Source organism: Pantherophis guttatus, chromosome 2 (assembly GCF_059756535.1).
Source record: "Pantherophis guttatus breed Tessera chromosome 2, ASM5975653v1, whole genome shotgun sequence".
Lineage (NCBI taxonomy): Eukaryota > Metazoa > Chordata > Lepidosauria > Squamata > Colubridae > Pantherophis > Pantherophis guttatus.
The window spans coordinates 97893439-97911123 of NC_142064.1; the positions used below are offsets into that span (position 1 = coordinate 97893439).

General features: G+C 38.0%; 1 protein-coding gene across 1 annotated transcript in view; it reads left to right on the top strand.

Moving 5' to 3' along the window:
• The window catches only part of SHB (SH2 domain containing adaptor protein B), a 140247-nt gene that overhangs the window by 96732 nt on the left and 25830 nt on the right, over positions 1-17685 (top strand). The window contains exons 4-5 of the mRNA XM_034410785.3: positions 951-1125; positions 1354-1473. Of these exons, the coding sequence (XP_034266676.2) occupies positions 951-1125; positions 1354-1473 (295 nt within the window). The remainder of the gene's footprint in view (positions 1-950; positions 1126-1353; positions 1474-17685) is intronic.

Consider the following 17685-nt stretch of genomic DNA (forward strand, 5'->3'; position numbering starts at 1 on the left):
CACTAAGCTGAGTCCTAATATTTTCCTGGTGTTGTGTGTTTTGAGTCAAATCAGACTTTATGCTGATCCATCTTATAAGGGTGGATGAGATGGAAGACCAGCATATAAAACATAAAGAGAACAATGTACAATCACTTTCAATGTCTTATTGGAAAGGACTGATTGCTCCTGTCCCTAGTTATTTATTTGAGCCTGTTCTGCCAGCATCGTTCTGCCAGCGTATAACAGAATAAGGCAACTAGATGAGGCAGCAGAGAACAAAAACATGCAAGTATTTTTATAAGTGGGTAAGTACAGCCAGGAAATAGAGGCTCAGGAAGGCTGAGTTTTCTGCCAGCTAATCAGTCTTCTGCAACCTGACATGACCTTGGTGTCTTGGGAATACATCTCCTAAAATTACAAGCTAGCCTGCTATTATACTGAAATGAATAAATAAAACCATACTTTTGAAATGTTGCTTTGTTTCACTTGATGGAGGGAAGAACTATCAGCCAAGGAGTTCAGATTGGTTACACCTTACCATCTGAGATTAGATTGAGCCCAATCCCACTTGATCTTCCAGAAAACATTGAACACCTGGTTGTTTCCGCAAGCAGGGTGTTCATGAAGTTAGTGAAGCCTGGGTGGATTGCTCTTATATTGCATTATATGATACGTTACGTTGTATTATGTTGTTATTGCTTTTACTCTCATCTTTTTGAGATTCCTTTTTGAGTTATATGTTTTGAATGTCATGTTTTAATGGTTTCATATTGTGGCTTCTATTTAAACTTTGCTCAGAGTCACTGCAGTGAGAGCGGCAACCATATTAACATAGCATAGCATAACATGTAGTACAGTGTATAGCATACTTTTATTTGTTTTAAAATCCATTATTTCTGTTCAATATTTAAAATGCTTTGGGTATTTGCTAATTTGGAGGTAATAGTTTGCTTGAATATGTCTTACAGCCCAGTTCAACGGGGGAGAGATAAGGCAATCTTCACCTTCTCCATCTTCAAGTGATCGGCGCCGACAGCTTCGGGCACCTGGGGGAGGCTTCAAACCCATCAAACATGGTAGCCCAGAATTCTGTGGAATCTTGGGAGAGAGAGTGGATCCAACTATTCCACTGGAAAAACAGATGTAAGTTGCTGATACTTGGTGCAGGGAAACATAGGGCAGCAGAAACTGACATTGAAGTGATATTGTGCACTTGTTGGGAGTTTGCAGGGCTGTGACCAGTACACATCTCTCAAAGCTGCTTTGCTTTGTCTTGCATATCATATAGTACAGTGGAATGTCTTTTAAAAAACCTCTTAAAATTCTAAAAGTGAATTTATTCTAAGTGTTAATTGCTTGTATTTTTTGTAGATGGTATCATGGAGCAATCAGTCGGACAGATGCAGAAAACCTCTTGCGCTTGTGTAAAGAATGTAGTTATCTAGTGAGGAACAGCCAAACAAGCAAGCATGACTATTCACTTTCTTTAAAGTAAGTATCCTTTAAACAAATTATAGGCACAGTGTTAAAGCAGATTTGTAGGGTGCAGCAGCAGCTACCACACATTCCTTCATCTTGACATTAAAAAGCCTTCCTCAAGCCCCATCGGAATTTTAGAATTCCAGATGTCAGACGGGATTGCTTTGAGTGACACTTCTGAGGTTTGGTTTTAATGCTCCAGGGACAAACATGGGGGGGGTTTGTTTAGATTTGTTTTGTTTTTAGTTTTTATCTCTTCTTGTTGCTGATTAAAATGTTTCGGTTACATTTTTCTTCTTTCAAAATTCAATAAAGCGATTATTTAGTTTGTTTTTTCTCCTCTTTCCCTGCTTTGACAGATAACTTACGTATACCCACAAAGTACAAAGAGTTTGCATTGCACTGAATACAATGAATGAAAAGATTAGTTTTATTAACTGGTAAAATTGTAAAATTTTACAATTGTAAAATGTAAAATTTCCCCAAGTAAAACAAGCAATGGAAATTGGAGTGGAATAGAAAATAAGTTTTAAGGTTGGGGAGATATCATTGATTTATATTAAAAAGAATGAGGAAAAAATGTAAGTAATCATTAAAAAAACTAGTACTAACATTTTTAGGCTGCAATCATACATACATTTGCCTAAAATTAAATCCTATTGAATTGACTAAGATTTCCTTTCCAAATAAATATGCAAAGGATCAGATTTTTAAATAGATACATAGATATAAATAAAATATAGATACCCTGTTTCTCCCAAAATAAAACATCCCCTGATAATAAGCCCAATCAGGCTTTTGAGCGCATGACAATAAGGCCAAGCGCTTATTTCAGGGTTCAAAAAAATTTAAGACAGGTCTTATTTTCGGGGAAACACAGTATTTCTTTCTGCAGCCAATAATATCTATAAATATGAATTGGAATAATTGTAATACTTAAACATTCATTCTGTAAGATATCCAGAATCACTATGTGAGATGGCAGCTATGTAAATTAAAGAAGGAAATAAAATGAATGAATGAATGCATTATGATTTGTAGTACTGAAAATGCACTATCCCCTTCAATTTATATTTTACTGAATTTTAGTCTAGACTCTAGACTAATACCAATTTTATTCTTCCCATAATCGTGGAATTATTTCTTTCTAATTAACATCAAACCAAATAGTGATTTACATAAGCAATAAAAAGTAATATAATCAGATCACATTTAGAATGTTATCCAAGTAAGAAAATTGTTTTGATCCAAAGATACATTATAATCACATGTTAATAATATCTATAAACTATAAACAGGTATTTGAGGAAAGGGAACAGTAACATTCCATTATCAATATTAGAGTCACTGGAAGGTTATTTGTTATCATCAATAAGCAAAATTACATTATTAATAATACATTTCATTGATTTGCCACATCAGAACTCTTAAAGATCTTGGCTTAGCTATGGATAAGAAGCTTTTGCAGGTGCTCCTGTCTTTGTCAACTGCAGTAATAGTTAACAAACCATAGACTGTCTCCTTTTTCTGCTCATTCTTCTAGAAGCAAGCTGGAAATCCTATTTAATGAGATGCTAAACAAACCATGACCAGTTAGCTGTATCATCTGTTTGGAAGACCTAATAAGTTACTAGAGTAACATGAACCTGCTCACTTCTTGTTCAGGACTAAATCGAGAATATACAGTATATACCGTGTTTCCCCAAAAATACAACCTACCCCAAAAACAAGCCCTAGCCCAAATTTCATGCCTGCACCTAATATAAGCCCTACCCCCAAGATAAATTAAGCCCCGCCATTATCTGGTTGTACGAGGTAGGGCACGGCACAGACGTAAAAATCAAGCTAGAGTTGGGATATAAACTTTGTACAAGGAATTCAATTCTGTTACTCTTTTGATGATATTGTACACTTTCATTTGTTCTCTAATCCATGTGCAGGTCTTTCTATCTTGTCTTGTAATTCCGAGCATGTATCTTTCCATGACTCTTTGTGCCACTCATAGCTATTGTATTGATTGTGAGGTTAGTGTCCATGTTTCACTGGCATATGTTAGAACAAGTAGTACACACTGATAAAAACTTTTCTCTTCAGGCATAGGGGGAGGTTTTTCTTGAAAATTATGCTTAGGTTGCTGAATGCCTACCAACCACATTTAACATGCCATTCAGTTTCCTTTATTGTACTACTTTCCATTGAGATCCGTTGACCAAGGTATATGTAGTGATTTACTACGTTTAGTTCTTCTCCAGATATATTTTTTTTCTTTTTTGGTGAATTTATTAAACATAACCTGGCTCTTTTTCAGGTTTATTTTAAAGCCAAATGGTTCTCCTGTTTTGTGCAGCTCTTGTATATTTCCTTGTAGCTCTTCTGGGTCTTGTGAGAAGAGGACAACATCATCTGCAAATCTTAAGTGATTTTAAAAGGCGCCATTTTTATTCCATCATTTGCCCAGTCTAGTTTACAAAATACATCTTCAAGGCAGGCTGAGAAAAGGATAGGTGATATTGTATTGCTTTGTCATACACCTCATTCTATGTTGATTTCCACTTTTAATTCATTAAGGCAAATTGTCGCCATTTGTTTGTTCATATATTGATTATAGTAAGTATGTAAGCAGTATCTGTGCCTTGGTTGAGCAAGGTTGAGAGAGAGAGAGAGAGGCAGGGAGGGAGAGAGAGAGGTGAGGAGGAGGGAGAGGGAGGGAGGGAGGGAGGGAGGGAGAGAGAGAGAGAGAGAGAGAGAGAGAGAGAGAGAGAGAGAGAGAAGAGGGAGAGAGATATGAAGGAAAATGATTTTACCCCTAATGATTGATCTCTTCCTCCAGAGGTTCCCTAATAAAAACATTTCAATAGGCTGCTACAAGTCAGGAAGAATCTCCCAACACACCCTAATCTATGCAGCAGAGAAATTTTCAGCCACCTAATAATAGTCCCTATAGCCCATGTCTGAAAAGAATTGAAAAGATGGTCCTGCCCAAAGTCCAGAAATTAATAAAATCTTATGAACATTTTGAAAACACAAAGGGTAGCTGTGCAATTTTATCTGTTAGAAAGGTTTTAATAAGAAATTTATTTTTCAAATAATCTGGCCCTGTTTCTCAATTTTAAAAAGAGGTTACCTCAGACAGGGAAATAACAGGTAAAACAAGGGAAAAGGTCATTCCCAGAAACAAAATTCTAAATAAAATCAATGTTGGGCTAGTCATGTTATTTATACAAATTGCTTCAGTTGGCAAACAGCCTTTGTGGAGCACAGATGTGGAGTTTACTGCAGAGCGAATACTTGGACAGAGAACTTTTGGGCCTCCAATTATTAGTTCCTGTTGATTCCCCTCAGTTTAAAACATTAGTTTCAGAAATTTATAGACAGCAGAGGAAGCCAGTTTCTTAAGAGAGATTGTTGCTGTGCCCAATTAAACAATGTGTTTCACCTCTGATTGCCCAGGTCAGGCTAGCAAATCAAAAAATTACCTGGTGTCTGAGCCCATCTCTTAGTGAACCTATAGTTGAATGCCAAAGCAGCTGTTCTGTTCTGACTGATAAAGAGGTTTCTGCTTAATTGCAGTGCTATTTCATATATATTTAAGATTTCTTTTCATTAATTTTCTGAGATACACAAAGATAAAGAGTTACATATATTCATTTTTATTTTGCAGAAGGACCAATATATTTTACACTAATGTTCTTAAGTATATTCTTCACACTCAGGATGGACCTGTATTACAGCAACTGTGAATCAAATTATCAGATTATGTGAAACGGTTCCAGTTGGGTTTCAAGCCAGAGAACAGTATAGAGATAACATTGGTAGTATTTGATAATGGTCTCTGGCCAAGCCAGGATGGAGTTAGCGCATTCATCTTGGTGCTCCTTGATCTCTCAGTGGCTTTCAACACCATTGACAGTATCCTTTTGAATCAGCTTCAGGGGTTAGAAGTTGGAAGCACCATTCTGCAGTGGTTCTCCTCCTTTCTCTGTGGTCAGTTTCAATCAGTATTAGTGGGAGGTAGAGAAGAGATTGCACACATGACCCCCTCCCTCACTTGTGGAGTGCTTCAACATTCAGCAATTTTCCCCCCTCTTCTTTAACATCTGCATGAAACTGTCATCCATTGGTTTGGGGTCATCAATATGCTGGTAATACCAAATTATACATCTTGACCCTGGACCAACAAGATAATGCTGCCAAAGTCCTAGTCTTCTGTCTGCAGCCTGGGTGAACCTGGATAGGGAGTAACAGACTCTGATACAACTGTGACAAGTGGGTATGTTTTTAACTGGCTGACAAACCATTCTCAACATGTAGTCCTTTTATGGAACTACATCTACATGGAGGGAAGTAAGCAGTGAGGTATTCCAGGGCTCCATTTTAGGCCCAGTATTCTTCAATATCTTTGTAAACAACATAGATGAGGAAATAGAAGGGAACTCATCAAATTTGCAGACGACATTGAACTGACAGGAATAGCCAACACCCCAGAAGATAGGCTCGAGATCCAAATGGACCTTGACAGACTTGAACATTAGGCCCTAACTAACAAAATGAAGTTCAATGTAGACGAAAGTAAGATTTTACACTTAGGCAAGGAAAACCAGTTGTACAGGTATAGACTAGGTGAAACTTGGTTCAATACTAGTAATTATGAGAGGAATTTTGGAGTCCTAGTGGACAATATTTAAATATGAGCCAACAGTGTGCAGCAGCAGCCAAAAAAGCCAATGCATTCCTAATCTGCATTAAGAGAGGGATAGAATCAAGATCACATGAAGTATTAGTTCCACTTTACAAAGCCTTAGTAAAACCACACTTAGAATACTGCATCCAGTTTGGGTCACGCAATATAAAAATGTTATTGAGATTCTGGAAAGAGTGCAGAGAGGAGCAACAAAGATGGCTGGAGGCTAAAACATGAAGAAAAGTTTCAGAAATTGGATACGTCTAGTCTAGTGAAAAGAAGGATTAGGAGAGACATGATAGCAGTGTTCCAATAGTTGAGGGTTTGTGACAAAGATGAGGGGATCAACCTATTTTACAAAGCACCGGAAGGCAAGATAAGAAACAATGGATCAAAACTAATCAAGGGGAAAAAGCAACCTAGAACTAAGGACAAATTTCCTAGTAGTGAAAACAATTAACTAGTGGAATGGCTTGCCGTCCGGAATTGTGGGTGCTCCATCACTGAAGGCTTTTAAGAAGAGACTGGACAACCATCTGTCTGAAATGGTATAAGGTTTCCTGCTTGAGCAGGAGGTTGGATTAGAAGACCTCCAAGGTCCCTTCCAACTCTGTATTCTATGTTCTAATGACATTCCATCTTTAGGCTTTGATGGGGTTGCACCATCGGGGGAGGGAATTCATCTTGAACTAACAGTTCCTGCATGAAGAACAGGTAGTAACTGAGGTTAAGAGAGCCTTTGCACAGGTTCAGCTTGTGTGCCAGTTATATCTATTCTTGGATTGGGAAGCCCTTCAGACAGTTGTTCACACCTTGGTCATCTCACCATGTAGTATGTGGAAGCGATGGGGCGGCATAAATATGGTGGTGTTCATCTGTCAATTGTGTGTGATCAACTAGTAAGAAAAATATTGCACCAATAGTTGGTGTACTTTAGTTACTTACATAACACAGTCTTAAAGGTTGCTGAAAAAACATTGCAGGATTTGATCAACAACATTTACTAAATGTGTGTTCTAAATACTGAACGGTTCTAGGCAGACGGCAAATCCAGAAGACTTGATGAGCTTTAATGGGCTACCATACACAGAGACTAGACAGCCAACCTGCGGATGGATCACAGGTTGCAGGAGTTTAGTCTTTAGTAATGCATAATTGAATGGTGACTAGCTTGTGATACTAGTGAATTACATCTTTTAAAAAAACTACGTCAAAAAAATATCAAGTGATTTTCACTATAGGTATCAGCTTTGTACAAGGAATTCAGGCTTTTCCACTCCATTTCAGAGTTGCCGTCAAAAGTGACAAACTCTCCTCTGGTGGCCTGTGGCTATTAGGTCAACCACATGAAGAAATGTTGGGTCCTAAACAAACCCATCGTGTTTCCTGTTGTACCACTAAGGCCTCTGATTGTTTTACAGCATGATTTTCATGGTATCCCATTGTAGGTAAGAGTCTCTTGGGCTACTGGAATGTCAACAACAGCTGAGAGGGTAGGGAAAGGCTGACTGGTCGTTCAGACCAGTGGAATTGGAATTTGCAAGGATTTGCTATTATAGAAGGAAAATACGCTTGGGGGACAAGAGGGGTTGGAAGACAAATTGTGTTATCCCATTCTTAGCACTTAATGTCCCAAATCAAAACCTGGTGAGTGCAGGGGGGAAAAAAGCAGTAGAAGAAAGTTTATAAGTATGTCTATGAAGTTACCACGCTTTTGAAGGAGATTTTTCTTTTATAGGTTGGAGAATGAGTCTTGTAGTGTTGTAGTGTGCTTGAATTTGTGTGCAGGAAGGCCTTTTAGCAGACTGTGTTGTGGAAATGCGAATATCCTTCCAGTAGAAATAAGATTAAGCTTTGCATGAAAGCATTGCTCCATAACTTGCAAACTACAAAATATTCTGCGTATCCAGTGTTTCTGTTATCATTCTCCCAATTTCATTTTTGTTCAGAAGAAGATACCGGTATATGTTAAAAGCTGTTGATAATTCTAACTCATGAGTAGTTGCACCACATCCCTGCATGTACTAAACACCTAAATTAGCCTTCTCCAATCTTATGGACCCCAGATGTACTAAACTAACATTCCCAGAATTCCCAATCACTTTTATAGCCACCAACACATCTGGGTTATTGAATCCTTAATCTGAAACAAAGTGAGGGGTAAAATTATTGTAAACTATTTATAAAGAAGAAATAGCAATGTTGCACGTATTTATTTCTCCTTCCCTAAAGCATATTTTTGGGGGGGATTGAGAACATATTTGGTATTGTTTTCTTAAGTAAAATTAAACTCTGGTGAAGATTGTACTAGCAGTACAATTTGAAAATCCTTTGGCGTTGAGAGACAAGACAGTTCAATGATCTGCACTAGGCATTAAGACTTAGAACTGTTTCCCAGTGATTATTTTAAAACACTTTTAGTACCTATTCCTTTTATTTAAGAAAACCTACAAGAATATTATTGTAATAACTACTCCCGCCAAGAATTCAGAATTTTATACTTGAAACTGACAGCTGTGTTAGAAGCTTTTGATGTATTTGTTCTGAAATGACTAGATGTGGAATTAAATCATCTTTCCATTATAAAAGAAGTGAATTTCACCAGTCTTCTAAGCAGGCTGGTGATAATAGGAACAATACCAGAAAGAGAGAGTGAGAGTGCTTAGGATTGGGAATGTTAGCCGCACTTAACATGGTTGTTAAGTGAATCTAGTTTCCCCGTTGACAGTACTGAACAAGTTGCAAAAGGTGATCACATGACCATAGGGCACTGCAGCTGTCATAAATATGAACTATTTGCCAAGCATCCGAATGTTGATCACGTGACCAGGAGGAGGCTGCAACAGTCCTAAGTGTGAAAAACAGTTGATAAGTCACTTTTTCCAGTGCCATTGTAACTTTGAACAATAACTACAGAATGGTTGTAAGTTGACGACACTTGTACTGTCGTCTTTCCCTGTCCATTTCTGACAATGGATTTTGACAAAAAGAAATTAGGCAAATATTTGATTTAAATTGTTTTCAGAAAGGCTGATAGGCAATTCTTTCCTCAGTGTTTCCTCCCCTTTCTCCACACAGTATGATTTGGTTCATTTGCCCCAAAATGATTAAACTAAAAATTTTTTTTTTAAAAATAGCCTAGCTTAGTTTATACATCAAACGAATGGGCTTTGTATTCCCAGGACAGAAATGGCAAGTTTATGTATTTGGTTTTTTTAACATTGCTTAAAGTAAAGGCATCTGTTGAATTAAATCATTTCATAATTCACTCTTTATGACTAAAGATGTTTTTTTTAAAAAAAAAAATCTGCTTTTACAGAAATTTAATATCTGCTTTTACTGCTATAAACAGCCCTATCTTCACAAGGTATATTGTCTCTTGACCTCGCTTCTGATGACTTCATAAAAAGTCTAGTCTTTTCTTGGCAACACTTTGGAAGTATGGCAGTTTCCTTCAAAATATTCCTTCTGTTTCTCAGTTCAGCCTACAACCCTAGTTTTCTTTATGGTCTCTCACCTTAGTTACCAACAGGTCTAGCCCCGATCAACTTTTCAAGATCAGCCAAAGATTAGTTAGATGCTTTCTTTAGGTACTCTGGCATGTTAAACACAATAGACTTAATCTAAGAAGGTACGATATAGTTGTCATATAACAATTCTCAGTCTTGGCTTTGAAAAAAGCAACTTGCTTTGTAATCAAGTAACAATCCCTACACACTTCCCTGCCTTTTCTTAAACAATGTTTCTGATTTGATTCTCCACAAGAAATTCTTAAAACATGTGATTAATTTTGCCTGAATTTTTAAACAAAATAATTTGGGGGGGAAATACTGTTCATGTACACATTGAGGTAGGATTTATAAAATTAATGATTTTGAAACCATTGCATTGTTGTGGTAGAAGAAATTGCATCTTTCATAAGCACAGGACAGTTTCTAGGAAAGCAGAAGTAAGAAATTACAACTGATTAATGTAAAGAAGAATATTGTCAATTTTTAAAAGCCTACAGGAAGTTATTGGAAACAAAACAGTGAATTTAGTACAAGATCATGAAAAATACATTCTGTTTTGGATTGTCCAAAAGCAGAGTAAACTTTATTGAAAGTATCAGAATTTTGGAATGAGATCCCTTTCTTCAAAAGCATGGCAAACTTTTATTGCAAATATCAATCTTTGGAATGAGATTACCTTTCTATATTTTCTGTATGTAAAGTATAGAATGTCCTTTTCTTTCTCAATTGATAAGTTTGTTATTTGGTTACAGACACACACAAAAATCAGCTGTGGCAATTTCAACACATACAGTACAGTCTATGCTTTCTCTGTTGATTTATATTACATACAGAGAGTTCATCTTTTTCTTCTCAGTTGCAGACACATTCTATTCTGTTTAAGAACGTCTGACTATAATTCTTGATTTGAAGTGTTTGAGTTCTGAAAAACAACACAGTTTTCTTCATTAAACACTCTACCAGCTGACCAAAGCCTTTATGGTAGTACATAAGCAAGGTGTAATGGAAGGCCACTGCTTGCTTCCAATTTGTTTGCAATGCATGAAGTAGATAATAGAACTACAGAACAAACTTACAAGGTCAGAGACTCATGCTGAGCTATCTGGCTTTGACCTCCATATATAGCAAAGGTCAATTGCATTTCCTTCAGTCATCTTTCTGTATCAGGCTAGCTAAGCTGAATTCTGCCAAAGTAATCTTCTAGAAAGATTTCATTTTTGAAGAAAGGTTGTAATCTTGAGAAAAGCAATCCTTTTTTTTCCATGAATGGCTGTGGCAGTCTAATTCAGAATGTCCCCTTCATATATTTACATTTTATCAAAAGATCCGGGTACAACACTTACGTTATTTTGGCAGAAGTTTCAGAGGGCAGGTAGGAATGACTTTTGCTGCCTACTAATACAACATTCCAGTTAGTTTCCATTAAAAGGGATGATGAAAAAAGGAATCACTTTAAGATTGTTGATAGATTATCATGTTAAAGGAGAGGGATCTTATATGGTCCCCCCCCCCTTTTTTTTTTTTATATAGAATTCATCTTTCATCTGCCTTAGAGAGAGGTTTAGCAAAGCAAGATGCTAAAGCTTTTCCAATAATATATTATTTCAGGATATAGATTAAAACTGCTCTGTGGGACAATAAAAAATAAGTCTACTCCCTCTTCTCTGTGATAATCCTCCAGAATGGTTAAAGACTATTAAAGCATCTTCCCTCACTCATCCTTTTTGCAATCCAAACATGCCCAATTCATTTCATTGTTCCTCTGAGGGCTTGTTTTCCAAATCCTTCACCATCTGGTAGCCTTGCTGTGAAATTCTTCCATTAGTCATGGTCCTAGACACAATAGTTCAAATGAGGATTGACCAAGACAAAGTAGAGTGGAACAATTACTCCTCATGGCATGGATGTTGCACTCCTGGAAACGCATTCCAAGATAGCAATTGCCTTTTTAACAGCTGTACCACACTGCTAGCTCATGTTTAATTTGGGGGCAGCAAAGACACATTCCATTTGCATGTACAGTACTACTGGTCTCCTTAATCCTGTACTTAAAAATTTCCTATCCAAATGCAGAACTTTACATTTTGCTCTGATAAATTCCATCCTGTTCTTTTCAGCCCACTGCACTACATTTTTTTAATCTTCTTTGTTTCATGCTAAATATGAACTATGTCATCCAGTTTTGTGTCATCTGCAAATTTGTAGTGTTCTCTCAATTCCCCATTTGGACAACTATAAAAATTAACAATGTTGAGGTCTAGGATCCATTTGGTATTTCCCTCCAAGCTGAAACGGAGTCATTAATTTTCACTTTTTGATGCAATAATTCATCCAATTGTGAGTCAGTATAATGGTAGTATCATCTAGAATTTAGATTGTATTTGATCATTCTATTAAGGACACTATAATTGTCAAAGATTTTGCTAAAGCCCTACATTATATCTTGTACCTACAGCATTATCAATTTAGTTGGTAACTCTATCAAAGAAGGAGATATGATTAATCTGGCACAATATGTTTGCAGCAGACTCATTCTGATTTTTTTCCCTGATGTACATCCTTTTTATATTCTCAGAATAATGTCTACATTTCTAATTTACATTCAGGCATGTAAGTCCTCACTTGGATACTTGATTTTTTAATTTGCTTGATCTAAGAGATAAGCATAAGTGTACAAATGACTCTGATTTCTAGACAGCATTATTTACTCCACTTGTGTGAAGGGGATAGTGCAGTGGTAGGTTTCAAATTTTTTTACTACCAGTTCTGTGGGTGTGGCTTGGTGGGTGTGGTGTGGCTTGGTGGGCGTGGCACTGTAAAATCTCCATTCCCACCCCATTCCAAGGGAAGGTTACTGCAAAATCCCTATTTCCTCCCAACTAGCTGGGACTTGGGAGGCAGAGAATAGATGAGGGCAGGACCAGTCAGAATTTTTACTACCGGTTCTCTGAACTACTCAAAATTTCTGCTACCGGTTCTCCAGAACTGGTCAGAACCTACTGAAACCCACTTCTGGGATAGTGAATAGCTAAATGTTACCTAATGAATAGATTACTAGCATATTATTTCAACTATATTTTCCAGTTGAAACCCTTAATCCACTTACTCCACCAGTTCTCGTTTGTTAAGGATACAACTTAAAATGCATTATTTGTTTTGAAAGTATGTAATTCAGCTTTTCACCTAGAACCGTGATGGCGAACCTATGGCACGCGTGCCACAGGTGGCACGCAGAGCCATATCGATGGGCACGTGAGTGTTGCCTAGCTCAGCTCTGGCGCATGGGAAATGGTCTGTTTCCGGCCTCCGGAGGGCCTCCGGAGGGCCTCCGGGGGGGGAGGCCGTTTTCACCTTCCCCAGGTTCCTAGAAAGGCTCTGGAGCCTGGGGAGGGCAAAAAACGGGTCTACCAGGCCCACCAGGCCATCACATGCAAAAAGCAGGGTGAGTGCAGGGGATCGTATGCGCATGCATGGGGGGCGGGACACACTGAATTATGGGTATGGGAATGTGCACGTGCGACCCACCCCACCCCGTGCTTTTGGCACACAACGGCAAAAAGGTTAGCCATCACTGACCTAGAACATAAAATGAGCAGAAGCACTTCCTTAGACTTGAGTGCAGTTCCAAATGAAAGGGACAATATTAAGGGAGGAGACAAGCCCAAATCAATTCCAGTCGTATGCTACCCGGGTAACATGCATAAAAACAACAAAACACAAGAACCTCTCATTTCTCCTTTCTCCAAAATTTTGCAATTTGACTTGCAATAATGATGCTCATAGTTTTTTTTTTTTTTTTCACAGCACAAAGACTGTAGAGTGGTGTGGTTTTGTGGCTTTGACTTAACACTGATTTCACCCCCAGGTTTTTTCCACAGGCCAGCCTTGCTTAAGTGAGCTGCCAGCATATCATCATAATGACAATATCCAGTAGACCAGTGATGCTTACTCACAGGCAGAGGCTATTAAGTGATAATTTTTGAAAAACTGTTCCAGCAACTTCTGTTAAAAACCCTACTCAGGAAATGGCTGATTTAATGTTGCTGTTCTGCCCAGCCTTGTAGAAATGCCCTTCCAGCCTGTTTTTGCCATTGCCAGCACAGTTCTTGTAATCGGTAAATCGTGCCTGATGAATTAGGAGTAAATTTTCTGATCACATTCCACAGATGGAAGAGACTGTGCGATTGAACGTTTTCCGAAACGATAACCAAGATAGAGCATATTAATTTCCCCCCGTGTTCTGCACACAAATGACTTTCTTGAAAAATGCACAGATTATAAACCTTCAGTATATTATAAACTTCCAGTTCAGCCATTTTTTGACAAGCAAGCATATCCTGCCGCTTGCAGGAGGCTAAGTAATTAGTGTTACAAGTGGTACTACAGGGGATTATTTATAGATAGTCTGTCATTCATACCTGTTTATAGCGATATTTACAACACACTGGAAGGGCATAAACCGGTCTCCTTAATCAGACCAAATCTGTTATAGCAATCTGCCCTTCACAGTCACTATCCAGGCGGATATTTACAAATGCACTCTCTCTGAGCATGAAGATTGCATTTAATTAGCATCCGCAACATCCACAGGTCAAATTTTATATCTCCAATATTTTTTTTCTAAAATAATTATCTGTGGATTGGGGGGAGAGGTTGTCTTATACTCATACTACTGATGAAAATGGAAGAAGCTGATGAAAGCAAAGTAAAGAAGAAAAGATGCAAATCCTTCGGGCATCATTGCAGCAAAGCACAAATGGCTTGGAAAATTAGTTCTTGCATGGGAAGCTACTTGCCTGATGAATTTAACCCTTTGGTATACCTGTACTGGACATCTTGTCTTTTTTTTTTTTTCTTCCATATTCAGCTGTACCTCGGCCCCTTGCTCACCTTTACACATTTTTGTTCCTTTTTTGCCTTTCTTTTTCCCTGTGTGGCTACTCCACATGCCTCAAGTCATCATAATCACAGTTTTTAACTCTTTTTTCCTCTTTCTCTTGGGAAAAAGTAGAGGACTGTGGGTATATATTTGTAGGTTTCTGTATGGAAGAATATACATGTAGGCATCAATCAGTCTTTTGTTTTCATTTGCATTTGTTCATATATATTAAGTTTCTTGTTGTTCTGGTCCTGCCCTCTTTCTGGGAGGAGACAGTGTGGCTTCTGACAAGTATATGGATACATACAGAGGAGTATCTATAGAAAGTAAGGAGAATGAACTTGATGGAAATATGCAAAATTCACTGCCGTGTGTATGTGTGTGAAACTTATTTATGTCCACAACAAACAGATAATATTTGGAAACAGCTGAGACAGACACCTCCCTCATTCACTAGAATATAAGGGGGAGAAGGAACAGCAAACTCAGATTTGCAAGATTCTGTTAGTTAGCCAGTTTCAATAAAAATACAAGTAGTCCTTGGATAACTATAGTAATTGGGACCAAGAGGGAACTGCATCACTAAGCAACATGGTCATAAAGTGTGACATCACATAACCACGCCAATTTACAATGGCAGCTTTGGCAGTTTCAGTTGTAGTTGCTAGGCAAAACATCAGATGTGATGGAATGCTTGGATGTCCTTAGGGAGCAAGGGGCAGAGATGCTGTCCAGGAAACAATCAGACAAGAGAGGCAGGAACCCCCAATGGCTTAACAGTCAGCGGGAGAAACTTAGGAAGGATCCACTCTAATGGATCAAGCAATTAAAAGTGGCGGCAGGAAGTTTATACCTTCAGATTTGCAAGATTCTGTTAATATAGCCTTACAGTAAATTAGAGTTAGTTCAACTAATTGTCTTTCCTGTCTGGTTTACCTGGGGAGGCTGAAATCACGTGATCACCATTTGCAACCTCCTGCCAATTTCCCCATTGACTTAGCTTGTTGGAAGCTGGCAGTGAAGCTTGTAAGTGTAAATCACATGACTGTGTTACGCTGCGACCATTGCTGTGACCGTCGTAATTGTGAGCTGGTCACCAAGGGCCGAATTGTGATCCCATGACCGAAGGGTTGCTGCATTGGCTGCAACTTGGAGGTCTGGCTATCAGTCCCCTTGTTCAGTGCCATCACAGCTTTGAATAGTAGCTGAATGAGTGGCTGTTAACCGAGAACGACATGTAGTTTTAACTATTGTGTGAAGTTGATTTCATGGTCTGGTCTTGCAAGCGGGGCTAACAGTATCACACCCACAATTTGAGGGAATGTGGTACAACTGATTGATTTCACAGTAGTCTATCTCTCTCATATATGTGTGTATACACACACATCGTATCGTGTATAGCATAGCATAGCATAGCATAGCATAGCATAGCATAGCATAGCATAGCATAGCATAGCATAGCACTATTGCTCACTGAGGTAAAGAAATACAGGATTTTTTTTTCTTGGTGTGTGTGTGTGTTTCTCTTTCTTTTGAGAGTAAGCATTCTCTTAAATTCACCGACATCTTCAGTTCAGATAATTATTGCACTTTATAAACCATGTGACTTCAGTGCCATTAACCCAGTACATAATAGCAAGTTCCAGGTTTACTTTATTACTTTAGTACAGCTAAAGGCCAGCCAGGTAGAATGCGTAACAATAATAAGCAGTAATATAAAAACAATAAATCACTTACTAAAGAATAACCAGCATAATCAAAGCTGTATTTACACACACATACTCATAGTTCAAAAATACTATAAAACATAAAAATTATAATGTGAGCAGCTGTCAAAAGGCCAATTCACAAAGGTGAACTAGATATTATCATGTACCAGACTCTGCATGCCATCCCATAGGATTTTGCCACATTCTATTTAATGAAGTCATTTTTTATTTTTTTATTTTTTTTTTGTCTGATAGCAATAGGGGAACATAAAATTGCTCTAATCGACTTGGAAAATGCAAGAGGGGAGGTGTAAATTGTTTAGTGCAATAGACGAAAACACAAGCACCATTTTTTATCATTCCTAATACAGATAAGTCAATGCATTCTTTAGAGGAAATGTTTCAGAATTTGCCCTATAGGACTGCCGATGGAAGCATATCAAATTTAATTTTTGGAAATGCTCTCCATTTGGGAAATAGAAGAAAGGAACAATAGCTGGCAAGCTGTCCTCAGAGGCGTGTAACCCACTCTTGAATTTCCTCCATTTAAGGAGTTAATTCTTTTGAAAAGCTGTAACCTCAATTTGCCTTGGTGCTTTGTACTTAAGGTGTGCTCAAGTACTTTGGCTTGCTCAAAATTCAGGGAGAACCAGGGAGCAAAACTTTAGAGGCACACCTTGCTTCCATCTAGATTGAAAGTTATCAAGAATACCTGGAGAGACCAAACCTGTGGGGAAAAAACTATGCTTCAAGTAGCAGTAGGCAGTTAGTAGCCCAAATCATGTTTCTGCCCCTAAAGTCTGATTTCCAGCATTTGGGAGACATCCAACTGGAAAATTGCTGTTTGTTTGCACCGATTTGAGTAGTCTGTAATTGGATAAGAGCCATATTGTGCACCATAAGACAGCTGCGGCAGGGATTTTTCCAGAAGTATTTTGATGGCAGCAGGTTCTAGCACCTCCTTTTGTGTTAAAGAATTTCAGAATAGCCTCTGAGCTCCAACTGCTACGTGTTCCATTTGGCTTTCAGGTTCCCAGAAGTGTGGAATATTGCTTCAAGATGATACTTAAAACATTTTACCTGTTCTGTCTTGTGTCCGCCAAAGGACCAATTATGCAACGTAGGCTTTTGGCAAAGACCATTATCTTTGTCTTTGGATAATTTAATTGCAGATAACTCTGCTGTACTTTGCTGCACAAAGTTTTCTAAAATCCCTTCGAAAACCAAATATGTTAATTATGGAAACAGCAGATGCAGAAAATTTTCCTCTTGGAAATTCTGTTAATTCAGGCTTTGTTATTTCATTTATTTATTATACTTCTATGTCATCCTTTTCGCCAAGGCAACTCTTTCTTGCAATGCTTACTTTAGTTACATATCATTGGAATTGAATCAGAAGTTCACACTTGCACCCTCTGATGGTCTGTGAATGTCAGACACAGG